The sequence below is a fragment of the Aegilops tauschii genome, chromosome 2 (assembly GCF_002575655.3).
Source record: "Aegilops tauschii subsp. strangulata cultivar AL8/78 chromosome 2, Aet v6.0, whole genome shotgun sequence".
Lineage (NCBI taxonomy): Eukaryota > Viridiplantae > Streptophyta > Magnoliopsida > Poales > Poaceae > Aegilops > Aegilops tauschii.
In genome coordinates this window covers 199,008,309-199,035,140 of record NC_053036.3, presented here as the reverse complement: position 1 = coordinate 199,035,140, position 26,832 = coordinate 199,008,309, and the positions used below count along the sequence as shown (strand labels likewise).

The following is a 26,832-nucleotide window of genomic DNA, read 5'->3' as shown; positions in this document are numbered from 1 at the left end:
TATGACCACTGTTCGCACACTTCTTGCTGTGGCCTCTTTCCGCCATTGGTCTGTCTCTCATCTTGATGTTAAGAATGCTTTTCTTAATGGTGAGTTGCATGAGGAGGTTTACATGCAACCATCACTCGGGTATTCTGTTCCTGATGGCATGGTATGCCATCTTTGTCGCTCTTTCTATGGCCTTAAGCAAGCCCCTCATACATGGTTTGAGCGTTACACCTTTGTGGTGACTGTCTGCTGGTTTTTTGGCGAGCACTCATGATCCTGCGCTGTTTGTCCACCTTTCTCCTCGTGGTTGGACTCTTCTGCTTCTATATGTTGATGACACGATCATCACTGGCGACGACCCTGAGTAGCCTTTGTTAAGGCACGTCTTAGTGAGCAGATTCTTATGTGTGATCTTGTCCCTCTTCGTTACTTTCTTGGGATTGAGGTTTCCTCTACCTTTGATGGCTTCTTTACTTCCCATGAGAAGTATATTCATGATCTTCTTGCTTGTATACTCTTACTGATGAGCGCACTGTTGAGACTCCCATGGAGCTCAATGTTCACCTCCGTGCTTTTGATGGTGATCCCTTGTTTGATCCTATGCGTTATCGTCATCTTGCTGGGAACCTTATCTATCTAGCTGTCACTCATCCGGATATATCCTATCATGTCCATATCTTGAGTCAGTTTGTTTTCACTCCTACTTCGGTCCACTATAGTCACATTCTTTGTATTCTAGATATCTTCGTGGCGCGATCTCTCACCGTCTTTTCTTTCCTCGCTCCAGTTCGTTACAGCTTCAGGCCTATCTGGATGCCATGTGGGCTAGTGATCCTTTGGATCGCCGTTCACTTTCTGCTTACCGTGTTCTTCTTGGTGGTTCCCATGTTGCCAGGAAGATGAAGAAACGGACTGAAGTGTCCCGTCCGAGTGCAGAGGCTGAGTTGTGAGCTATGGCTCTTGTGGCGGCAGAGGTGACTTGGTTACGGTGGTTACTTCAGGAGTTTAGTGTGTTTGTTACTACACTTACTACACTCTTGTCCGACAGTACATGTGCTTCAGAGGTGACTTGGTTACGGTGGTTACTTCAAACTAAGCATATAGGTGTTGATGCTTCTTTTGTGCGCGCTGGTGTGCATGATCATGTTATTGCTATTCAGTATGTGCCTTACGAATTGCAGTTGGCGGATTTCTTTACGAAGGCCTAGACTAGAGCGCAACATGGACTTTATCTCTACAAACTCAATGTTGTGGATCCACCCTAGAGATTGAGACAGAACCTTAGTTGCAGATCAGAAATTGTTGTGGACTACTAAAAGGCGTGGGTGCTAGAACTACCCATGCAACAAAATCTCCTAATTTATACGTCAACTGCATCTGCACAGGATTACATATGTTGCAATATTATCTGTTTACTGCTACTGAAGTTTGAAAGTTCAATAATACCTTTCATAATTACCAATTTGTTTAATTTTGAAGAATCTATCGATCTAGACTGTGATGAATTCCCATGCTAACAGGAGAAAAATAATCTGGCGATCTATCTAGTGGGACCAGGCCCTAACCGTTCAGATTTACTCCTCATGTTAATGACCTTTTCCAACTCCAATGCATTCATCTACCAATGATGCCAACCAACGACCTTAGTGTCATAGCATGGGGAAAATAAATGTACGCAGATAACTGGAAATGTATCCCGTATGGGCACAATATTTGTCTCAGCAAGAACATATGCTGCATCCGGTGTACTTCGATTCCATACAAGGTAGTTTGCGATCTCTGTTCTACAATCGGAAGTGATGGATACGAAGATGTAATCCGTAGTTCACACCCTTGAGAGAGTGCTAATCTCAATTAGAGAGGTTGGAGGCAACAAATGCTCCCACAACAATGAATGTCTCACCCAAGCTTCCTAGTACCTTGGTCAACAAATGCCCAAGTACCCTCTCACTAGGGGTAGCTCTTGGGGCGAGCTCCAAACCCTCCCATACGAGCTTGGGGCACAACCACACAACTTGGAAGTTCCCAAGAAACACCAACCGTCTAGGATTCCCCACAAACCCAAAAGTAACAGGATTCATGAAGGATCTCGTGAGGAGTCAACAAACTCGAGTTTTGCTTTGCTGGAGTTGAAGATCGGGATGTCCTCTTGCTCTCCCTGAAAGTGTAGGTGCAATGAAGGGCTAGGGAGGGAGACCTCGAGCTTTTGAGGCGTTTAACAATAGTGGAGAGTGAGTGAAAGTTGTCACCCTCTTCGTGGGGAAGAAGATGCCTTTTATAGGCTATCCCTAATTTTGCCGGTTATGCTGCTAGTCTGGTAAGCTCGGAGGGTTCGGGGGACCTTCGAGGTGCATCCGAGCGAAAACAGAACTCATCTATATTCGGTCGGAGGCAGCTGGGGACCACTCTGAGGGTTGAAGAACGTGGAGGCTCCCGGAGACCTTGGAGGTTCCAAAGCCTCAACATAAGTTTTATGTGTTTGGCTTACAGACCACCCGGATGGTCCGAGGCTCACCTGAGGGGAAACACTCAACATTTTGGGCTCTCTCTTTCATAGGATGTGGCTGTTTTTGGCTTGCTTTTGGTTTGTCGATTCCCACACCTAGATCCATGTCATATCCTCTCTTTATAGTACGGCATACATACGATTCAAAAACAAGAAATCGGCGGTAGAAAATTGATGTGCCGTCTTCTTTTATCCTTTTTGCTTATGGGGTTGCTGGCCAACTTTATCTTTCATTTTGAAAGGTCCCGTGTAACCACTCGAAACCTAGTTAGTCTTCTAAACATAATGCCATTAACACCAAAAGCCTCGTTAGGGGCAAGATGTACAATATGCTTAGTTTAATTTAACCACAATATTATGATATTGATCAATAATGGTTCTAAGAGTTATAAATTGAGCTCCGTGCACTTTGATAAATCTTGCGTTTGAATGATCATAAGATGCAAACCTCAGTAGGGGCATAGTTTACAACCTCATCTTCCTCTATCTCATCCTCATCATCATTTGGCTCAACATAGATTGGAGTGCGATGACCGGCAACCCACTTTGTCCTAGGAGCACGAGTACTCGCAGACCCATGTCCTTCCTCCAACGAACCATGAGTCTTCCTCACAAAGAACTGCTCACTGCTGGCCTTGTGATTCTTTGCCCTAGCATCCCCAACGTTGGCCATCTGAGTGAAAAGCATGGGATACGATAGTATATGATAAATGGAGGGGGGGTGCTCTCTGGGCCCTCAGAGGAAGCCAAAAGAGGCTGCTTAAAATAAATGGAGGTGTTCTCAGGACACCTAGGAGATCCGGTATAAATCCAGAGATCCTGGTGCCTTGGAATTCCGATTTCCCATGCCCGGAGCTCTGGGGTAGCTAGAACGGCTGCCTTTTCCTTGACGAATCCGGACAGAGGGAGTTGGCCCTGGCTATCCTGGAGCACCCAAATCATCTCTCATTGCAAAGTATGAAGATTTTGTGGCCTAAAAGGATCTATCCTGTAGAATATCGCAAATCCTATCTATAAACTACGAATTAACGCAACAGGGATTCAAAATTGAGAGGAGAAAACAATGCATTACCTGAGGAGATCGACATCCTTGCCCTAACTTGGTGGAGGATGGTTTCTACGACGTTTCCCGGAGAGTAGATACCCGAGAACGATGAAATCAGAGGTCCTGCATGTGGAGGAAGAAGATGGGTGGCATCTAGCGCAACATGTTGAAGTAGTTCCTTTAACACAGTGTTGTACACGATTGATCTGAGCTGTTATTGTTGGATAAGCAGCAACTAGTATTCACTGAGGGCCAAAGGCCATTACATCATGTGTGGTAAAGTGTAGGAAACCCCTTATACAATGGGCCGAAAAGGGACTATACACATCTAACACCCCCCCTCAAACTCATGGTGGACCAACAACACTGAGTTTGGAGAGAAGAAAACCATGTTGCGCTCGAGTCTGTGCCTTCGTGAAGAAGTCCGCCAACTGTAACTCAGAGGGCACATAGTGAAGAGCGAGAGTCTGATCCTGCACAGTAGCACGCACAAAGTGGGCATCCACACCGATGTGCTTGGTGAGCTCATGCTTCACTGGGTCACGCGCAATACTGATAGCACCGGTGCTGTCTGACAGTAAGGGAGTCGAGGTAGTAGCAGACACACCAAAATCCTCAAGTAACCACCGTAACCAGATCACCTTAGCCGTCAACATAGCCATGGCTCGCAACTCAGCCTCTGTACTCGAGCGAGAAACGGCAGTCTGTTTCTTTGTCTTCCAGGCAATGAGAGAGCCACCAAGAAAGACACAGTAAACAGACAGCGAGCGTCGATCAGAGGGATCACTAGCCCATGTAGCATCAGAGTAGGCCTGGAGCTCAAGAGAGCTGGAGCGGGGAAAGAAAAGGCGATGAGAGATCGTGCCACGAAGATATCGGAGAACACGGAGAAGATGACTATAGTGGACAGAGGTGGGTGCTGAAATAAACTGACTCAGTATGTGAACATGATAGGAGATATCGGGACACGTAACAGCAAGGTAGACAAGGCTGCCAACGAGGTGACGATAGCGAGTGGGATTAGGAAGAGGGTCACCGTCAGAGGCACGAAGCTGAACGTTGAGCTCCATAGGAGTCACAACAGTGCGCTCATCACCAAGAGTAGCACGAGCAAGAAGATCCTGAATATATTTTTCCTGGGAGATGTAGAAGCCATCAGAGGTCGATGAGATCTCAATCCCAAGAAAATATCGAAGTGGACCAAGATCAGTCATGAGGAACTGGTCGCGAAGGCGGGCCTTAACAAAGGCAATGTAGTCAGAGTCGTCACGAGTGATGATCATGTCATCAACATAGAGAAGGAGAAGAGTCCGACCACGAGGAGACGTTTGAACAAACAACGCGGGATCATGATCACTGGGCAAGAAACCAGCGGCAGTCACCACAGAGGCGAAGCGCTCGAACCAGGCGCGAGGGGCCTGTTTAAGACCAGAGGGAGCGGCGAAGTCTACAGACCATACCATCAGGAGCATAGTACCCCGGTGGTGGCTGCATATAAACCTCCTCACGCAACTCACCATTGAGAAAGGCGTTCTAAACGTCAAGCTGAGACACAGGCCAATGACGAACAGAAGCCACAACAAGGAGAGTGCGGACAATGGTCATGTGGGCCACAGGAGCGAAAGTCTCGTCATAATCATGCCCCTGTTCCTGCTGAAAGCCACGAGCCACAAGACGAGCTTTGTAACGCTCAAGAGAACCATCGAAGCGAGTCTTAATCTTATAGACCCACTTGCACGTGATGGGACGAACACGAGAAGGAGGAGAAACCAGGTCCCACGTGCCATTGCGCTCAAGCGCCGCAAGCTCCTCGGCCATCGCAAGCTGCCATTCAGGCTAAGTCATGGCAGCCCGATAGGTGGTGGGCTCAGCAATGGCAGAAAGACCATACCGGTCAGGAGAATAGCGATCAGGTGGGGGACAAGGCCTAACGCGAAGGTTATGGACCGGTGTAGGTGTGAGAGGAGGTGCACCAGAAGTAGAGGGCCCATCAGTAGGATCATCCACAACACGAGGACGACGAGTGTAGTGGAGAGGAAAAGGGGGGGAGTGAGGGTGAAAAACTGGGGAGGAGGGTGGGGAGGGAGATGACGAGGGATAGGAGGAGGGAGGGGATGGTGGTACCGGTGGTGTAGGGAGACTCATCGGGGGAGAGGGAAGAACAGGAGGCACAGAGGGAGATGTGTCGGGAAGGAGAAGGAAGGAAATATCTTCCACGGAAAAGCTCGAGGAGGAGGGACGCGGATAGTAAGAACGAGACTCATCAAAAGTCACATCACGCGAAATGCGCAGTCGGCGACCGACATGACCCCAACAGCGATAGCCCTTGTGCTCATCACTGTAGCCAAGGAAAACACACTAAACTGACTGAGCGGTCAACTTGGTTCGTTCTCGCGGAGCAAGAAGAACATAGCACACGCATCCAAACATACGAAGAGCAGAGTAGTTAGGAGAGCGACCAGAGAGACGCTCCGTAGGAATACCACCCTTCAAGGCAGCCGATGGCTGAATGTTGATGAGATGGGTGGATGCGGAAACGGCCTCAGCCCAAAAATGGGGTGGAAGAGAGGCGACAATCATCATCGCCCGAGCCGTCTTAAGCAAATGGCGATGTTTGCGTTCAGCAACACCATTCTGAGCATGGGCACCAGGGCAAGAGAATTGGGTAAGAGTACCCTGCTCCGCAAGAAAACCACGCAACATGTGAGAGATATACTCTCCAGCTGATTCAGCACGGAAGATACAGACAGACGTGGAAAATTGAGTGCGAACCATGGCAACAAAACGCTTGTATATGGGGAGAACCTCGCTGCGAGATTTCATACAATAAAGCCAAGTGTAGCGAGAGAAATCATCAATAAACAGAACATAGTAGCGATGACCCCCTTTCGAGTCAAAAGGAGCAGGACCCCATACATCAGAATGAACTAAGTCAAAAGGACGCTGAGATACAGACTCACTGGTAGGATAAGGTAACTGAGTCTGTTTGCCAGGCCTACAACCATCACAATGCAACGAAACATCACCAGAGACAGACCCTAAGACGCCTTGGTGTACTAATGAGGACAAGCGAGAGCCACAGATGTGACCAAGTCGATGATGCCACTGCTGGAAGGACGCAGAAGAGGAGGCAGCAAGAGCATGTGAGCTGGCATATGTGGTAGCAGCGGAAGGAACACGAAGCCAGTCAACCTCCCAAAGGCCCTCAGACTCACGGCGCCGAGGGCCAGCGCCAACCAGAGCCTGAGTGCGACGATCCTGAACAGAACAAGAGTCGGCATCAAGAATGACACGACAGCCAGAATTAGTAAGTTGGGCAGCGGAAAAGAGATTCATGGTAAGTCGAGGAACGTGAGAAACACTAGGAACCGAGAAAGACGGAGTGGAAAGGATGCCACGACTAGTAACAGGAAGAGGTGTGCCATCGGCAGTGAGAACATTAAGAGGAAAATCAAGAGGTCGAAGAGAAGATAAAGCAGAAGACTCAGAAGACATATGAAAAGAAGCTCCAGAATCTAGAACCCACGAGGATGTACCTGACTGAGTAGGCTCCGACAGGGGCGGAGTGGTGGTGGCAGTCACAGTGGCAACAGAACCCGTCGAGGGAGAACTAGAGGAAGCCAACATGCGCTTGAGCCGCACAATATCCTGGTCAGTGAGCGACGAAGTCGAGGAAGACGCACGAGTCCCAGTAGAAGAAGAGCGCTTCAAGTCTTTCCGCTTCTTGTGACAATCAGACTCTGGGTGACCTGGCCTGTTGCAGTAGCCATAGAAGGTGTGCGAGCGCGACCGACCCTCTCCTGACGAAGGGGGATAACCCGCCCCCCTGGAGGTGTGGGCAGGAGCGGTGGAGTGGTGAGGCGAGCAGACGACACAGGAGCTCGGGCAGCAAGAACAGTGGGAACCACAAGCAGACCAGCAGAACGAAGGCGTGTCTCCTCAGCATGAAGCTCTGCAAGCACCTCCGAAAAAGGAACACGACCACGAGCAAGCAGGTGAGCACGCCGAGGCTCAAACTCTGGACGAAGGCGAGATAAGAACTCATGGAGGCGATGAAACTCCAAGTCTGACCGCACAGTCTGGCAACAACGGCAAGTACCACACACAACTGTTCTGAGAGAGTCAAGCTGACGCCAGATGGCAGAGCTCTGTGAGTAGAACTCATCAACAGAAGAGTCACCCTGCTGAAGAGCGTGCTCCTGACGCACCACAGATAAGTAGAGAGCATCACCAGATGGCTGATATCGCTGACAAAGATAGGATCACATCGCAGCAACAGTACCGAGGCCCATGAACTCAGATGCAAACTGAGGTAAGACACTCGAAGTGAGAACAGCAGCAACTCGAGCATCATCATTGCACCACTGAGTGTAAGCAGACAGATCATCCCGAAGCAGAAAGAGCATCTGAGTAGGCGGATACCTGCTGAAGCATCAACTGCAGCATCTTCAAGGGCCTTGGCTGTATCCTGATCAACCTGAGAAGCATCAGCAGCAAGAACAAGCGGCACGGGTGGGATAGGAGCCACATGAGCAACAGGACATGAGCAACAGGGCAAGGTGGACAGGGAACCTCGCCAGAGAGAACGCCCCACAGGAGAAGACCGCGCATGTGGATGCGCATGAAACCCACAAACTCAGCATAGTTGGTGCCATCAAAGATCACCGAGCACCGAGGAACAACCACATAGCGTGACGAAACATGACGAGCTTATTTTTTTTTACCAATGTCAACTACACGAGGTCAACCAGCCCCCCCAGCCAGAGAGCCAAAGCGCAAGCCCGAGCCCCAACCAGAGAGCCAGAGCGCAAGCCCGAGTCCCAGCCATGCCGAGTGAGAGCAGGAGCGCTCGAGCGAGGGCCGACCGAGCACGGGACGAGCAGTCCCCGGCCGGATCCGAGGCGAGGAAGTCCAGGTGGAGCAAGGGGCGGCGGCAGCGGCAGCCGGTCCGAGCCTGGCTGTGGGCGGGACGGGGCAGCCGGATCCGTGACGAGGAAGTCCAGGTGGATCAAGGGGCGGCGGCGGCCGACAGGAGGCGGCGGCGGCCGGGTCGAGCCTGGCTGTGGGCGTGACGGGGCAGCCGGATCCGTGACAAGGGGTGGCCGGCAGGGCAAGAGGCGGCGGCGACTGGGCCGGGGCGGCCGGATCCGTGACGGGAAGGGCCGGATTGGACGAATCGGGAGAGGAGCTAGCACGGAGTTGCAGCGTGCGGGAGAGAGGGGGACCTAACATCTGATACCATGTTGGATAAACACCAACTAGTATTCACTAAGGGCCAAAGGCCATTACATATACATGTGTGGTAAAGTGCAGGAAACCCCTTATACAATGGGGATGAACCGAAAAGGGACTATACACATCTAACAGTTATACCTCGATTGTACTGACTCGACAGCAAATATTTTTCTACTCCTATGGGCCTGAGTTAATCTGGGACATTACAGTTTGGTCCCACTAGACATCTGACTTATACTCCCTCCGTTCCACAATGTAGTGCCTATAATTTTTTTTGAGAAGTCAAACTTTACAAACTTTGACCGAGTTTATAAAGGAAAGCATGTATCATTAGATACATCATGTGATGTATTTCCATATTATATATATTTGGTATTGTAGATATAAATACTTTTCTCTATGAACTTGGTCAAAGTTTGACTTTTCAAAAAATGGTATGTACTGCATTATGGAACGGAGGGAGTATAATTTTTCTATTCCTCCGATTAGTGTGTGAACTTTAAAGGTTTGTAATTAGTAGAGTAATAGATCTGTAGAAGTCTTCACTGATGCCATTTCATTTGTTTTCGTCTTCATTTTTGCTACCAGTTTTAAGAAGTTGGTAACATCATTGGAACAAGAGGTTACACTTTGCGGTGCTGAAATATCATCAGGAAATTTATATACTTCTGAAGCGATGGAAGCTGAGGAATCGGAAGGGTATATCTCGAGTAAAGTTGCTGGCTTATTTGACCAAGGCGGGCATCTTAAACCTGAAGCACTGAAGCAGTACTTATTTGCTGGGGAGCGTTTCTACCAAAGGTCCAGTGAACTTGACAAAGAAATCTGTGGCTTTGAGGCATCCATCAAAAGGCCTTTTTTTCATGTCAAGCCACTTGATGATGACCAACTTGAAAACTGGAACCTGTATCTTGACTTTGTTGAGAAGAATGGCGATTTTGATTGGGTATTTTTATTCTTGTACTTGTTTTTTGTGCAGAAGTCTAGCTGCATCGTCTGTGCTAGCATATGATTATATCTCGCTCTTGGCCTCTCATTTGCAGGCTGTAAAACTTTATGAGAGATGCTTGATCCCCTGTGCTAATTATTCTGAGTTTTGGATTCGCTATGCTGAGTATGTTGATGCCAAAGGTGGCAGAGAGATTGCAAATTATGCTCTTGGTCGAGCCTCGTCGTGTTTTGTGAAGGTATCATCGATTGGAATACTATTTTGTTTGCTACATCTATTATTATTATCATTATTAGTAGCAGTAGCAGCTTGTATAAGGAACTTACATTCTTCTGTATCGACTTGCTTTGCCAAGTACATCGAAGGCGGTGGAACCACTTGTGTTACATCTCCCAGACGCATGCATAATTCCCTCTATTCTGCTGTTTCTAAAATCGTTGGAGATAGCCCTTTAAAATAAGAACCTGAGGTTTTTAGAACAGCTATAGCCTACATAGAAAGGAAAGCCATACATTGTGCTGTAGATTTTTCATCTCAAAGTTCACTGTTCCCTCCAGAGGCATTTTCTTTGCCTTGTAATCTGTACTTTTCACTTTTCAGCACTTATTTGATTGCCTAGTCACCGTTATGCTGTTTCCATATCTGTTTATGTGCACTGGATTAATTACTTCTTTTTGCTGATAAATTGATAATACAGTTGCCTTCGATGGTGTAGCACCGAGCATGACAAGTATTCTGGTGCTTGCTGGGGAGGCTCAGTTGTGGGGTATGGTTAGGGCTCGAGGGCTTTCCCTCTTGACAGCTCTTGTTTGGAGGGGTTAGGTTGGGTTTTCGCCATCTTTCTGTTTTTCACTGGCGGGCATGTACGCTAAGACTCTTGACAGCTCTTGTTTGGAGGGGTTAGGTTGGGTTTTCGCCATCTTTCTGTTTTTCACTGGCGGGCATGTACGCTAAGAACTACTCCCTCCGTTCCCAAATATTTGTCTTTCTAGACATTTCAAATGGACTACAACATACGGATGTATGTAGACATATTTTAGAGTGTAGATTCACTCATTTTGCTTTGTATGTAGTCACTTGTTAAAATCTCTAGAAAGACAAATATTTAGGAACGGAGGGAGTAAGTGTGTATGCATGTGTACTCGGGTTCTCTACCCCTTCCTTTTCTTTTCTAATACAAAGATATGCAGCTCTCCTGCCTGTTCGAGAAAAAAAATTATAATACAGCCGCCTTTACATATGGATAGCACATATCTGAATCTAGTTTTTCCATCTGAAGACGAGATCACTTCCTAGCTACCAAAGATAAGATTTTATCTGTAGCCATAATATCTTGCTAATCAAGATAACAAATTATTCTAAGCCTACCCAGCCAGCCCTAGTATTGCAGTTGCTGCTACCTAGATGCGTGAACTCCATGGGCCCTAGCTGGCTGCATGTCCACTGCCATGTGCTGCTGCTGTCACTGTTCTGCCGCAATTTGCACTGTGCACATGACACTAGCCATCATTTAATGAGTTAATCTTCCGTTATCATTTTATTATAAAGGTTTAATGGTGATTCAGATGACATATTTTAGTACTTGAAGAGCATCTGTATTCTATTTTCAGTGACTTGGCATATATTTTAATACCGCTTGTGAAATCTCTGCATGCATCCATTTATGTATTTAAAGAATGGTAAGCTGTGTAATCATGCATTCTCAAAATGGAGTGAAAAATGTTTACAGCCTGTCCATCAACTTTGTTACTTGTTTGTACTTTAGAACATGCAGCTCCGTGCTACCAGCCTGGATTCTGTTGTATTTTTACTCTTTGTTTCATTCAAACAGGGAGTCCCGTCTTTCAGTATGTACTATTCAATGTTCAAAGAGCAAATTGGTGATGCATCAGGTGCTCGTGCTCTTTTTGTTGAAGGAAGCAGTAATTCCACTTCAGATTTCTGCATGAATATTAATAGACTGGCCAACATGGAGAAACGCATGGTATACACCAGTTTTCTGTGCATTGGTGCTGGTTAGCTTCTTCATGAGAATATTATTCATTTACACTGTTTAACTGTTCGTAGGGAAATACCAAAGCAGCGACTGAGATATATGAGAATGCAATTCAGGATGCCATGCAAAAGCAGAACACTGAAGTACTACCGGACCTGTACACTAATTTTGCGCAATTCAAATATGCGGTAGGTAATATGGGACCTTCCACCGACATCAAGTATGATATGTACATCTTGTACTATACAATATACTTTCTGCTAAGGCATCTTACAGGCATCAGGTGCTATCTGAAAATAATTGCAGATTTTGGGTTGTTCCTTTATCTGTGATGCTTTCCAAATTGCAGCGTACTGAAATTAAATCAGGATAGACAGTACCATTGTGGGTAGCAATATCTGTCTTAGAATTGTAAATATGGGTTTGTGAGGGTAGGATGGTCCCACATTGGGATTGCAGTGTGAGTTATACTAGCATCTAATGCTTAGGTTCAAACATAAAAAATTATGTGGGTCAGCCTATCAAACGTAGAGTCTTATCCCTTAATTAGAGTGCTGGTTGATGAAACAAGTTTGTTAGGAAAGAGTCCAGTGAGTTTAGAGATCGTATTAGAGTTTGAATAGAACTTACGGCTTGTCGGTCAAGTCTTGTCTACTATATAAAGTGGCCGACCCCTCTCAGTAAAGCAGAGAAGAATATTATCTACTTTTCAGTAATTAGGGATTAGGGTTATGTCAGTAGTAGATCTTTCCAATTTGGTATCAGAACCATCTACGATGGCGGGCAAAGAAATCGAGATCGAGGCTGTGAAGCAGATGAAGATCATCACGAGGCAATTGGAGGCCTTCACACACCAACGAGCGGAGGACCAGCCGCTCCTTGCCGAGCTGGTGCAGCGCTTGATGGCGCTCGAGCAACGGCTACCAGCCCTCCGCCATACCAGATTCCGCGGCTGCAGCGGCCGCCCATGACACCACCTCCGGGTCCCAGGCCCTCCTCCCCAGCGACGACGCACCCCTGGTGCTTCCCCTCGCCAACAGTGCCTCCGGTGCCCCCTTCTCCAGCGGGGGAATTGCCGCCGGCGGACCTCTGTCCGTTGGGCAGATTGCTCCCCCCCCCCCCCCCCCCCTTTCCTGCCTTCCACCGCCTACCTGTTGTCGTAACACAACCCTGTGACGACTCCTGCCAACCACCACGGTGCTCCATCCCCCTTTTACCACCTCCAGCCATCTCCTTGCTCGCCGCAGCTGCCCTTAAAGATCAATCTGGGCCACTTTGCACCCCTACCTTACAGCTCAAATTCCACCCCAATTTGCTGCCCCACCTACCAGTAGCAGCCCTACCATAAGCAGCTTTACCAGCAGCAGCCGCAGATCACCGCCGCCTCTACCACCTTCACACCTCTACCTGCCAACCGATTTCATACGCTGTTATGGCCGGGAACCCTCCACAACCCATCTATGGATCCACCCTGCCCATCGCTTCCCTTCCGCCCTTGCCTGACCACCATCTCGGCTTAGGTTCGGGTTCCGGCGTTCCGCACTTCCAGAAGCTCGACTTCCCAACATATGATGGCTCGGTCGATCCTCTTGGTTGGCTCAATAGGCGCGAGCACAGACGAGGCCGACAGCGTCTGGACTGCAGCCTACCACCTCATCAATGATGCTCACTTCCGGTACTTACAGCTTGAGTGTGATTTCGGCATCACCGACATGGTAGCAGTTGAAGGAGGCTTGCCACGTTCAGTTTAGGACCTCACTTCGAGCAAATCCCTTGTGCGAGTTGGTGTGTCTGCCATTCACTTCCTCGGTCACCGACTACACAAGCAAGTTTCTAGCACGCATGTGCCACAACAATAAGCCATTAATAACGTCCCAATAACGGTTCCTGTACACGGCAGGGCTGTCCAATGGTCTTCGCATTGACGTTGAACTTCAACGACCATCTGACCTCAAAACCACCATCTCCTTCACCAAGGCCCCTCCGATCCTCCTGCGGTTAACTCAACTCCAATATCTTCCCTGCCAGCACCACTTGCACCTGTTCTGCCGTTGACCACTCGAGAGCCAACTCCGCCACGGCAGGTTCGGTGCCCCATCCAAGCTGAGTTGGCAGAATAATGTCGTCAAGGCCTTTGCTTCAACTGCGAAGAGATTTATGTTTGGGATCACCGGTGCGCGTGACGAAGATAGCTCCACAACTGGTAGCACCCAAGGTTCTCTGGGGTGATACAATGTGAACCCTAGGGGTCGCCCGATCTTCATGAATTGGAGGTGGATTTGAGGAGGAACGTGAAGAACACAAAAAATAAAGGACACAAGGAAAAGAGGATAACTGAAGAAGGCATAACACACTTGTAATCATGGATCCACACCACACGGTCAACGTGGTTTCTACAGATCCAAGGAAAAGCAAGAACAAGGTGGGAAGTTCTTCCCCAAGTCCTAAGATGAGGAGGGCTTGAATTCCACATGGGAAGGAGGTCTTGCACGCTTGCAGTCTTTACCTCGCAAGGTGGTCTTGTTCTCCATGAGGAGCCATCTCCACAATGGAGGAATCCCACTAGGGGAGGTAGATGAGCTAAGCTTTATCAATGAGTTCTATTCTTAACTAACCCTAGAGAGGAGGTGGGGGTGGAGTATTTATAGTCCAACCACGAAGGGGTAAGGGGAAACGTATACATGGGCCTTTGGCCCGTTTAGTGAGCATAGGCAGGCACGTTCGGGCAGTCTGGGGTGACTGGCCCGAACAGTCCGGGTGTAGCGGACGGAAGTGTAAGCGGGGTGCTATTGATGTCCATCTGTCCTGCCAGTGCTGTGCTTTGAGTTATATTTGGGCCTAGAGTGTCACGGAAGATGCAGCAAATAATTGAGTCATGTGTTATGCCCTCCTGACTAGAAGAGTGTATATTCACCAGTTGATGTTTCTGCTTTTAGTTTGGACTGACATATGTTATGCTTAGACATAGCACATTTCTGCTTTTATTTTTGGCTGATTATGTCATGTTCTACAGGCAAGTCATAGCATTGGTGAAGCTAAAGAAGTCTTTGTCAAGGGAATAAAACAGGCACCCTGCAAGCCATTGATTAAGGTGCATGTCTTTTTTTTTTCCTTTAGAAAATGGTGGGCTTTATTAACTTGGTGGCACAGACAAACCGCTGACCATACTAGTTTATACGTTTGGAACCGAGTCAAAGCCAAACATCAGTTGCATCTGGGTCCATATAAGCACCATTAGCAGCTAAGGTATCAGCTAATAAATTACACCCACAATTACAACAGACAACCTTGAAAACTATAATACTAGTAAGAAGGATAAACTTTGAATCCCTTAATATGTCACCATGTCTTGACCAATCATGTTCGTTGCTTACCAACGCCAGCTTGAGGACAGTGGCATCAGTTTCGCCACCACCCATCCCATTCCTGCATCAGAAGCAAATTGCAATGCATAAATACAAGCATGCATAGCATCGGCTTGATTAGATAAGCCTCCATACCCATTCCATGGACAGTGCCATTTATTCTTAATGAGCATAGTTTCATTTTTTATTCTTTCCTGTCTGGAAAGAGACCTGTGTAATGCCTTCTGTGATCTTCCACTAGGGATTCATACAGTTCATGAGTACATACGGAGGATCTACAGAAATACCTCTGCTTGATTCTGTTATTGCTAATGCCGTGATTCCTGGATCTGGCGTATCAACAGCTTTAAGCCCTGAAGACCGTGAAGATATCTCGTTGTTGTTTCTAAAGGTCAGAGAGTTACCGGCAGTTTGCATTGTGTATCTTTTTGTGCATTTCTTTAGTACGGCTGCATGTGTATCCTTTGCAGTTCGCGTGCTTGCAGTTTAATGCACACTGGTGTGCACACTCCATTTACATTCACTTTTCTAAGTGGATCGAATAATCATTTCTAAATGAGATTCTATCTCTTTCTTCTTGTTCTGCGCTTAATATTAAGGGATTCAGTAATCTGAAGTATAAGTGAATTCAGTAAACATTGTGTTGGAGTCGTCTCACTACATCTTAAGTGACAGGTGGGCATCACTCAATGTGAATGTAGAAAACAGTATACATTGTAGTGCACTGGACCATAATATCCATTTGGCAGTATATATACTATCCCTGAATTTCGATGGTATCTGCTTTTAACACCTGGACTGTGGAACTTTGAAAGGCTTCGAAAGGCTAGAGCACTGAACCCATACTTTGGTCTCAAGGTTTGTTTTGCTACCGTGGCAGATGATGTGGCATGGTTTTAAGCTTGTTATGAAGCAGTCACCCAGCAATCTATAAGAAATCTCTCTCCAGAAAAGCAAAACACAAGCACTTTATAAATACTTGCGTTGAGAGTACTCTTAGATTACTACGATGTAGTTTCATACTGTATAAAGTACTCCCTCTGTTTACAAATATAAGATGTTCTTACTTTTTTCTGAATCGCGGATGTATATAGACACGTTTGTGTGTGTTTGTTCACTCATTTTAGTCCGTATGTAGTCCATACTGAGATATCCAAAACATCTTATATTTGTGAACGGAGGGAGTAGAGTATTTGGTCTGTGAGTAGTTTTACGTTAGCATCACAGTGTGTAGCTTGTTTCAGCAATAGTTACTCCAGACAGGCAAAGGCTAGGATACCAAATTAGGGCCACGTGACAGTGTATGACTTACGTTTCCGGGTCACGGTGTTGTCTTGGACGCTCCTGGTGCCAGACCTCTGAGTGGCTCTATGCTTTTTTATTCAGTCAGAAGGTCCCAGAAAGATGCGAATGACTGCTGAACATTGTAGACCCTGAATCCATCCACTGCCGGCTGTTAGATTGGCCACAATCAAAGGTTAGATTTGCCTCCAGGCTTTAGTCAAAGATTGGTACACTATATAGGGGTATCGAACCACTGAATTCATCCACTGTCTTACCCCGTATGCTGTCTGGGCAACCTGGCTATCTTCAGCATGGTTGTTCTCCCGTTGTGAATTAACAACAAATAGTCAAACGGGGTTTGATATAAATTTTCTGACACATTCTTTGCTTAAGATCATGAAAGGAATGCACTTTATTATTGGTAATGCATATATGCAGCCAATTTTTAGAAAGAAACATAACAAATGCTCTGAAACATTTCAAACATACTTGTTGATTACCTGCAGCTAGTTCATCACTATGATGATTTGTCTGACCTCTTATTTACTTATCACCAACTGATCATCTATCCATGCATGCCGTATGCTCCAAGCCTTCATTGTGAAGGTGAATTATTCATCCAGAATTGAGACATTGAAGTGGCTGAGGGCTCCTTTGATTCAAAGGAATTCCATAGGATTTTCGAAGGGTTAGAATCCTTAGGATTTTTTCCTACATTGGTCGTTAGATTCATAGGATTGAATCCTATAGGAATTTTTCCTATGGAATCATGTGTATTAGATTTCATTGGAAATCTAGCATCCACTCCAACCTCTTTTTTCACTTCCTTTGTTTTTCCTGTGGTATCAAACACTTTGTGCTAATCCTATGGGATTCAAGTGGGCATGCCACTCCAATTCTTTATTTTTCCTATTCCTGCGTTTTGAAAATCCTATGAATCAAAGAGGGCCTGAGAAGGGACGAGAAAATGCTCATGTCGATAGCAGGCCTAGGAGGCGTAAGACTTACATTGAAACTCCATTGTCATTTGATGGAGGATGAATGGCAGGGGAGCTGTGTCAGATTCTCTTATGTCATGCACGTGTGACATTTAGTTAAATCTTTGCTGTCATGCTGTAATGGTTTGAACTAACTGAAGCAGTGGCCTCATATTTGTTCTATTTTGTTAGCATGCTGAGGAAAAGTACTGGCATACAGTTCTTATTTCCACACACAGAGGAAACTTAGATTCTTTCTTGTCCGCTATCTCCTGCATCTTTATATTGCTGGCCTCAACTGGTTTCCTGCTTGCAGTTCGTTGACCTTTATGGGAGTGTCCAGGAACTCAGAAAGGCATGGGCTCGACACAGCAAACTTTTTCCTCACAACACAAGGAACCTGTCACAGCGGTACTGTACTACTGACTGTAACAAGAGGAGAATAACTGAATTTCTGAGGGTTGTTCATGACTGTTCTCCAGAAGGCACGATCACATTAAAACAGTCATCCAAAAGTGAAACTTGTTCTTGGCAAGTTGATAAAGAAGTCGGTTCGCAAGTGGATATGGATGCTGTCAATTCAGGAGAAGGACAGGGATATGATGATGAGCAGAACATAGGGACTGTTGATGCGCAACAGGAGGTTGGCGATACAGCTCACAGCCAACACAGCTTGGACAAGTATGGAAATAAAAGCCAAATGTTTTCACATGCTAACCAAGATATCAGTCGTGATTTAACTGTATGCGAGCAAATTGACCAGACAACAATATGTCATGCTTCAGGAAGTGAGAAAGCCGCTCAAGCTGAATCATGCAATCATGATTCTCCTTCAAATTCAATTGCTGATCCCAAGCAGATTGATGCTCAGGACAAGATTAAGGCCATTGAGCTATATGCAGTTGATCATCATCCAGGAGCAGTATGCTCAAGATCTGAACCATCATCTGGGACAAGCTTACTCAAAGGAAGTCCGTCCGGTCCAACTCCAATATTTTTGGAATTAGAGAATAAGCAACTTGAGAAAATCCAGGTAAAGCTGGAAACAGAGCATGATGTGTCTGTCAGTAATGCAAAGCCAGAGAGCTCTAGTGATAATCCAGAAGCAACTCAATGTGGTACGGAAGTCTCTGCACTCAGTCAAGACCATATTCAGTCTTCACAGACACAAGATTTGTCAGTCGGCGCAAAACCTTCCAGCTCAGAAATGGCAACAACACAAATTACCACGTGCTCTCAGTTTTCTCCCGACAATGCAGTGACTGCTCAAGCTCCCCTTCAGTACAACATGGATAATTCTCAAACGTACCAATCCATTAACCTTTTTCTAGCTGGACAAAACATGCAGCAGATGCAGCAGCAAGGGCCAGCTTATGCAATTTCTCAGAATGTTCATACATCCCCACATTCTCAAGTTCACCTCGTCCCACAACCGAACCAGGAAAACCAACAGTACATGGAAATGATGCAAGGGTATGCATCCCAGATGTGGCAATATTACCAGCAACAGCTGTATCACCTGCAGACTCAGCATAATCAGCAGATACAGAGTTTGCAACAGCAGCAGCTTCCAACCGAGCATCTCCAGCAAAGCTTTACGCAACAGGTACAACAACTAAACCAACAAATGGTACTTTGGCAGCAACAGGTCCAGCAGCAACAACAGCAACAACAACAACAACAACAACAACAACAACAAGTTCAGCAACAGTCTGACAAAACACAGGGTGAGTATCACTCAGGGGATACTAAACGTGAACAAAATAAACATCAGCAACAAGAATCTGGAATTGATCAAAGCCAGCAGTTCCAGCAGCAGCATTTGCTTTATTTCCAGCAGCAGCAGCAGATGTACTTTATACAGCAGCAACAGCAAATGTACCAACAACAACAACAGCAACAGCAGCAGTTAATGCAGCAGCAACAGTATCTCTCGCAGATGCCGCAGCAGAAACAAGACATGGAACAACAGCAGCAGCTCTTTCAGCAGCAACAGCAGCAGCTTTATGATGAACAACAGAAGCAGATGGTAGTTCTGCAGCAGCAGCAGCAACAGTTTGCCCAACAACAGATGCAGCAGTACCTGCAACAGCAAGCCAACCAACAAGTGTTCAAGGATCAGAATTGCGAGCTAAATCACCAGGTAGCTATCCTGCTGTACCTGATTCTGATAAAAGAAGGGTAGGAGTCGGTGTGTTAACCTGAGTTGCTCTGCATTATGTTCCCAACACTATTTGAAATCAGTGTGACTAATTCAGGATTTCAGGCTACTGTCCTTTATGTTACAGAAGATATTTTAGTACTAGTGAATACCAAGTTCAGCTCTGTGTCCACTCTTGCTGTACGTTAAGCTCACATCAACACGTCATAAAATCCAGCTCGCCTTATTTCCTGACATATATTTTTGGTAATTCATGATATGTGACATCACACAATAGAATCAATATTGAATATTTGCCATTGTCTTCTAGAGGAAAGTGTGGCACAACTAACTTGGTATTTAAACATGTTAAGTTTCATTTGCCAAGTGTGTCGTCTCTGAGCATTTCTGTATCTCTGCAGGATGCAAGGAAGAGGCAGCTGGAGCATGGTCAACAATCTGAAGCATCACAGGTGACATTCAATATCAACGCACTTGGATGTTTTAAATCAGTTTTGAAGCATGTTTTGTCCTTAAAGCAACAGGTCTTTGCTTGGGTCTTAAATTTGCCTCGGTCCTAATTTACTTGTCTCCCGCAGAGTGATGGTTCCAAATTGTGGAGTGGTGAGCAATCTGAGTTGTCCTACCCATCAACTCCACAGTCCCAACGTTCCAGTCATTGAAGTAATCCATGTATGTTCCAAGCCAAGGATCTATGAAATTCCAAGTGATTGATCTAACCATTCGACACTTTCGATCCATCAAAGCGTTTTGGAAAAGGGACGTTTCATCTGTTCCATGCCCTAACAGTATTCCGTGTCTGAGTGGTGATGCTGAGCTTCTCCTTTCCCCTGGTGCAGAAGCTTGCGCGTGATTGCGATTGCTCACTCTAACACATTGAATGTTGGTGTTATCCTATAGCATTTTGTGCCTTCTTCGAGAACAAAGGCCAAAGATATGAAAAATTAGCTTCTGCTGAAATATAAAGTCATGAGGAATGTCAGCTGTGATTGACAGCTCGCCGTGGTTCATATCAGAGAGCGTTTCTGCTGAAAGAGCATTTGGATATGCTGGGGAATTGTGTCTTTCTTCACTAATTTCTAAAGTGTGAATCATTTGCAGTCTGATGCTACCTTGCTGCAATAGTGGTATATCACTCTTCAGAATCGGAGTTGGCGACACAGAAGAGCAAGGAAAGCGAAGTGTACAAGGCCGACTAGAAAATGTGTAGTTCTGCCCTTATCTTGATGGTTACCATGTCATGATGACACAATCTAGGGGCCAAACAACTGTCACGTCACTATTACACAATTAGCAGGCGCGGTATTTTTTACTAGCCAAAGTGTGAATAGAAATGATGGTTCTAACAGCTACCGCAGCGATCTTGACAGACTAAAAACCTACTAGCTGAACACCTTTTCCTTCTTTTAACAGGGAAAAGGTCGAGCTTCCTTAAAAACTAGTACTATACAATACCCAGTGTGTCACCGCGGCAATTGGTTGCAACATATTATTTTGATTAGATTTGATTGTCTTGAATTTGAATGCAGACAGGGTAGTGCCTGCCTCATTCCTACAGTAAATTTAAATTCGGTAATATTAAAAATCTTATGTAAGATTTTTAAGCATGGTGGTAGGAGCTAGGATCCTACCCGGTCTAGGGCGTAGGTTGTACGGGAAGGAGAAGGGTTGAAGGAGTTGCGATCGCGGCTGCCGGCGGCGGGGCGCCGTGGCGCAATGAAGAAGAGGCAGCGGCGGCGCAAGGCGCGGCTAGGGTTTAGGGTTCCGGCTCCTCTGGGAGCCGGGCAATAGGATTTGTCTTATTGCTTAATTCTCAAAAGAGTCTTACAACTTGTTTATATAACCACGATGCGAATAAAAATAAGATAACTTGTGGGCTAAGCCCCTAACTAAACCTGCCCGGTGGGCCTCCTGCGGGCATAAGTCTGCCCGGTCATAACATCTCTCCCCGCCTGCGCAAACAGCTCGAGAGTCTGGGTAGTGTTGGCGGAACTCGTCGCGCTGCTCCCAAGTAGCGTCCTCCTCCGGAAGTCCAGCCCACTGAATCAACACGTACCACACCCCGCGACGAAGCTCGGCCTGCAACACCTTCTCCGGTCCCGGAAGGAGGCGCCTATCGGAGGTCGGAGGAAGTGCGGGAGGGGCCGCAGGTGGCTCCCCACGGAAGGGCTTCAGTAGCCCCACATGGAAGACGTCGTGGATGCGAGCACCGGCTGGAAGCTGAAGGCGGTAGGCCACCTTCCTGATGCACTCCAAGACAGCAAAGGGCCCGACGTAGCGAGGACCCAGCTTGCGCTTCGCACGTGGGTCCAGTGACTGCGTAGAGCGATGAAGGAGACACAGCCACACCCAATCACCCACCGCGAACTCCGCCTCGCGTTGGTGGTCGTCGTAGTAGTGCTTGGCCAGCTGCTGGGCCTGAAGGAGGCATTGCCGGACCTCAGCCAGCATCTCGTCACGGCTCCGCAGAAGATCACCGGCCGCCTCCGTCCGAGCCGTTGCCGGATCAACCGGCAAGATATGCGGGGGCGGTCTGCCGTAGACCACCTCAAATGGTGTGGCGCGCAGGGCGGAGTGATAGGAGGTGTTGTAGCAGTTCTCCGCCCACGAGAGCCAATCCACCCAAGCGCGAGGACGATCACCTGTGACACAACGCAAATACATGGCAATCACCTTGTTGACGACCTTGGATTGGCCGTCCGTCTGAGGATGGAAGGCCGTGCTCAGGCGGAGCTTCACGCTCGCCATCCGAAAGAGATCGCGCCAGACATGTCCGGTGAACACCGGGTCCCGATCGCCGACGATCGAAGAGGGAAACCCGTGGAGGCAGACGATACCGTCGAAGAAGGCACGGGCCACGGATGCAGCAGTGTAGGGATGGCCGAGCGCGATGAAGTGAGCATACTTGGAGAAGCGATCGACCACCATGAGAATGACCGATTTGCCGCCCACCTTGGGGATGCCCTCGATGAAGTCCGTGGAAATATCCGCCCAGACCCGAGACGACACCTCCAAGGGCTGGAGCAGACCAGCCGGCCGTAGTGTCTCGGTCTTGTTATGCTGGCACGTCACACAAGACCGCACCCAGACCCGGACCAGGGCCCGATCACCTGGAATGTAGAAGTCGGCGCGGAGACGATGGAGGGTTTTCTGCACACCCTCATGGCCCGCCGAGTGGGCTAGCAGCAGCACCTGGTGACGGAGGTCGTCGTGCGCCGGCACGAAGACCCGACGCCCATGCAGGAGCAACCCGTCGGCGAGGCGCCACAGCTCCTCCAGCTCACCCGCAGCCAGCTGCTGCTGAAGGAGGAGCGCGTCTGGCGCGGCCGCGGTCGCCCAGCGGATGTCGGTGAAGAGGGCGAAAGTGGGCCCTGAGCGGATGCAGAGCGCCGCCCCCTCGGAGTCGCCGACAGCGATGTCGTGGTCGGCGTCGCGGCGAGACAGGGCGTCGGCCACGGTGTTAAGGCGGCCCGGACGATACTTGACGGTGAAGTCGAAGCCGAAGAGCTTACTGATCCACTGGTGCTGCGGCACGGTCGATAGCCTCTAGTCCAATAAGAACTTGAGGTTGTAGTGGTCCGTGCGAATCCGGAAAGACCAACCCCACAGATAGGGCCGCCAATGATGCACCGCCTGCACCAAGCCAATGAGCTCTCGCTCATAAGCCGCGAGCTTAAGATGGCGCGCGGCGAAGGGCCTGCTGAAGAAGGTGAGCGGTCCATCGCCCTGATGAAGGACGGCGCTGAACCTCGCACCGGAGGCGTCGCAGTCCATGACGAACGGGCGGTCGAAGTCTGGCATCTGAAGGACGGGGCCCGTCGTGAGGGCCCCCTTGAGGGCCTCGAACACCGCGGTCGCCTCCTCATCCCAGGCAAAGGCGTTGCGACGTAGCAGGCGCGTGAGTGGTGACGCGATGAGGCCGAACTCCCGGATAAATTTCCAGTAGTACCCCGCGAGGCCCAGAAACTCGTGAAGGGCCCGCGGTGAATGCAAGGTCGGCCAGGCGGCGACTGCCGCCACCTTGTCGGCGTCCATGGCCACCCCTCGGCCGAGATGACATGACCGAGGTAGGCGACTGAAGGCATCCCGAACGAGCACTTCGAGCGCTTAAGATGAAGATGATGCGCTCAAAGCTCGTTGAAGAAGATGGCGACATGCTGAAGGTGCTCCGCCCATGAGGCGCTGCAGATAAGAATATCATCAAAGAAAACGAGCACAAACCGGCGCAAGTAGGGGCGGAGGACGTCGTTCATCAGAGCCTGAAAAGTCGCCGGTGCGTTGGAGAGACCAAACAGCATGACCAAGAACTCGAAGTGGCCGAGTCCGAAACACCGTCTTGGCGATATCATCCGGGTGCATGCGCACCTGGTGGTAACCCGACCGGAGATCGAGCTTGGGGAAGAAGCGCGCCCCATGTAGCTCGTCCAGGAGCTCATCGACCACCGGGATAGGAAACTTGTCCTTAAGAGTCAGGGCATTAAGGGCGCGGTAGTCGATGCAGAAACGCCACGTCCCGTCCGACTTGCGTATGAGGAGAACCGGCGTGGAGAACGGTGATGTGGAGATCCGGATGATGCCCGCAGCGAGCATGAGCGCGCACTGCCGCTCCAACTTGTCCTTCTACAGCTGAGGATATCGGTAGGGCCGTACTGCCACCGGCGCCGAGGCCGACAGGAGATGAATGCGGTGATCATACACCCGGGCTGGTAGAAGACCCCACGGCTCGTCGAAGAGGTTGCCGTGCTGCTGCAGGAGGTGATCCAACAGTGGATGCTCGGCCCCAGTAGTGGTCGCGACTAGCTGGAGTTGCGGCGTCGCTGGTGAGGCGCCCCCAACGCCCTCCACCGGACGCGGCAGCCGAGGCGTCAGAAGGTCATCGTCAGGGCGTTGAAGTCCCAGAGGATGGGGCCGAGGGTCCGCAAGAAGTCGACGCCGAGGATGAAGTCGAAGCAGCCCAAGTCGATGCCGGCGCACGTGATGGTGAAGTGCTCTTCGCCGATGGTGATGGGCACGTTCCGCGCTAGCCCATGGCACCGGAGGCGGTCGCCGTTAGCCACGGTGACCCGAAGTTGCTCCCCGCCCGTCGCCTGAAGCGCTAAGCGGCACATGGTAGCCTCAGGCAGGAAGTTATGCGTGGAGCCCGTATCCAGGAGGGCCACCAGGCGCTCGCAGTGAATCGTCATCGGTAAGAGCATAGTCTGCTCGTCGCGGATGTCGGCAAGCGCATGGAGCGAGACGACGAGTGCTGTCGCCGGAGCAGGCGCGGGGGCGGCCTCCGCCGTGGCCGGGGGTGGGAAGTCACCAAGCCCGTCGATGGGTGTGTCCTCCTCGACATAGTCGACCGTCTCCAAGTAGAAGAGGCGTGGGCAGACGTGACCCGGTGCGTAGGGCTCATCGCAGTTAAAGCAAAGCCCCAGGCGTTGTCGCTCGAGCTGCTCGGCCTGAGAGAGCCGACGAAAAGGCCGTGCCGCGGCCGGAGCGGCCGCCGCTGGAGCGGCCGGAGGCAACCGACCCTTCACAGGTGCGGCCAAGGCGGTCGGGTGGCCTGCCGGCCCCCTCGAGCCGGTGTCGCCTGCTGCAAGGCCTGGGCACGACGCTCGAAGGCCCGAGCATAGTACATGGCCGTCTGGAGGTCCTGGGGTCCCCGCAGCTCCACGTCCACGCAGATGTGGTCCGGAAGGCTGCCGACGAAGAGCTCGGCCCGCTGCAGTGATGTCACGCCCGGCGCGTGGCAGGCCAGGGCCTGGAAGCGGTCAGCGAAGTCCTGCATCGTGGAGGTGAAGGGAAGGCGACCCAACTCCGCCAGGCGGCTCCCGCGGATCGGTGGCCCAAAACGAAGGAGGCAAAGCTCGCGAAAGCGCTCCCAAGGGGGCATGCCGCCCTCGTCCTGCTCGAGGGCGTAATACCATGTCTGTGCCGCGCCTCGGAGGTGGTAAGAGGCGAGCCAGGTACGATCCGACGCAAGTGTGGGCTGCCCATGGAAGAACTGCTCGCACTGGTTGAGCCAGTTGAGGGGGTCCTTCGTACCGTCATAAGTGGCGAAGTCAATCTTGGCGAATCGTGGCGGCGTCTGGGTATGAGCGCCATGGCCGACTGGCTCTGAGGTGTAGAGCAGCGATGGCGAGGGCGCCCGGTCGTTGTTGGCGCGACCCGCGTAGGGGCCAGCGGAGCCGGACGGGTCGCCGTACTGCAGAGAGGGCGCCGACGGTTCCTCGGCCGATGTGTAGACAGGCGGCGGTGACGATCCGATCAGCCAGGCCGGAATTGGGGACGGCGACGGCGGGAAGCGTACATGCTGAATCGGGACGCCTCCCGGCGTGGTCTGCCCATGCCCGGTGCTGAGCGGCGGAGGAGCCGGCAGCGGCGACTGCTGCTGGGCGGGCGGTGGTGGCCCGGGTGGTGCTGCGAGGGCCGGCGCCGGCCACTGCGGCCACTGTGGGGCGATGGCGGCCGGCGGCTATAGCAACAGTTGGGGTTGGAGAGACCCGGCGACCGCTGCGGGGGCCGAGTACCACGGCAGGGCAGCCGGCCCGGAAGAGGCGGCCGGCGGCAAGGGGGCAGCGGCCTGTACGGGTTGGCCAGGTACAGGCCTATGCCCTGGACTGTGGTGACGAGGTCGTTGAGGACCCCGGTCATCTCCGTCGGCGAGTAGATGGCGGCGGGCGGCGCGATGGAGGGCAGCGGCGTCTGGCTGGTGAAGGCGCCGGCGGTGGAGTCCAGCGGCGCGGTGGGGAGAGCCAGCGGCGCGGTGGAGAGGACCAGCGGCGCGATGGAGAGGGCCAGCGGCGCAGTGGTGACGGGTAGCGGCGGGTTGGATGGTGGTGCAGACATGATCGAAACCGAGCTACCTGATACCAAATTGGTAGGAGCTAGGATCCTACCCGGTCTAGGGCGTAGGTTGTACGGGAAGGAGGAGGGTTGATGGAGTTGCGATCGCGGCTGCCGGTGGCGGGGCGCCGTGGCGCGATGAAGAAGAGACGGTGGCGGCGCAAGGCGCGGCTAGGGTTTAGGGTTCCGGCTCCTCTAGGAGCCGAGCAGTAGGATTTGTTTTATTGCTTAATTCTTAAAAGAATCTTACAACTTGTTTATATAACCATGATGCGAATAAAAATAAAATAACTCATAGGCTAAGCCCCTAACTAAACCTGCCCGGTGGGCCTTCTATGGGCATAAGTATGCCCGGTCATAACACATGGCAAGTTAAACATTTCTTATGTCAAATTATGTTATCGTGCGGATGGCAATTTTCTTTAACAAGCATGGATAATCCTGGCAAATAACTAAACATGCCAAGGATTTATCATACTCCCTCCGTTCCTAAATATT

At 49.7% G+C, this 26,832-nt stretch overlaps 1 protein-coding gene across 3 annotated transcripts in view; it reads left to right on the top strand.

The window, feature by feature from the left end:
• Nucleotides 1–20,958, top strand: part of LOC109747082 (uncharacterized) — a 30,166-nt gene extending 9,208 nt beyond the window's left edge. For 2 of the 3 annotated variants that reach the window (XM_020306171.4, XM_020306169.4), the window contains exons 5-13: nt 9,363–9,720; nt 9,818–9,961; nt 11,555–11,707; nt 11,791–11,907; nt 14,733–14,810; nt 15,326–15,475; nt 17,662–19,488; nt 19,908–19,958; nt 20,085–20,958. In XM_020306171.4, the coding sequence (XP_020161760.1) occupies nt 9,363–9,720; nt 9,818–9,961; nt 11,555–11,707; nt 11,791–11,907; nt 14,733–14,810; nt 15,326–15,475; nt 17,662–19,488; nt 19,908–19,958; nt 20,085–20,168 (2,962 nt within the window). In that variant the 3' untranslated portion in view covers nt 20,169–20,958. The remainder of the gene's footprint in view (nt 1–9,362; nt 9,721–9,817; nt 9,962–11,554; nt 11,708–11,790; nt 11,908–14,732; nt 14,811–15,325; nt 15,476–17,661; nt 19,489–19,907; nt 19,959–20,084) is intronic. The other variant, XM_020306170.4, reaches the window with a different exon arrangement.
• Nucleotides 20,959–26,832: the final 5,874 nt, after the last annotated feature.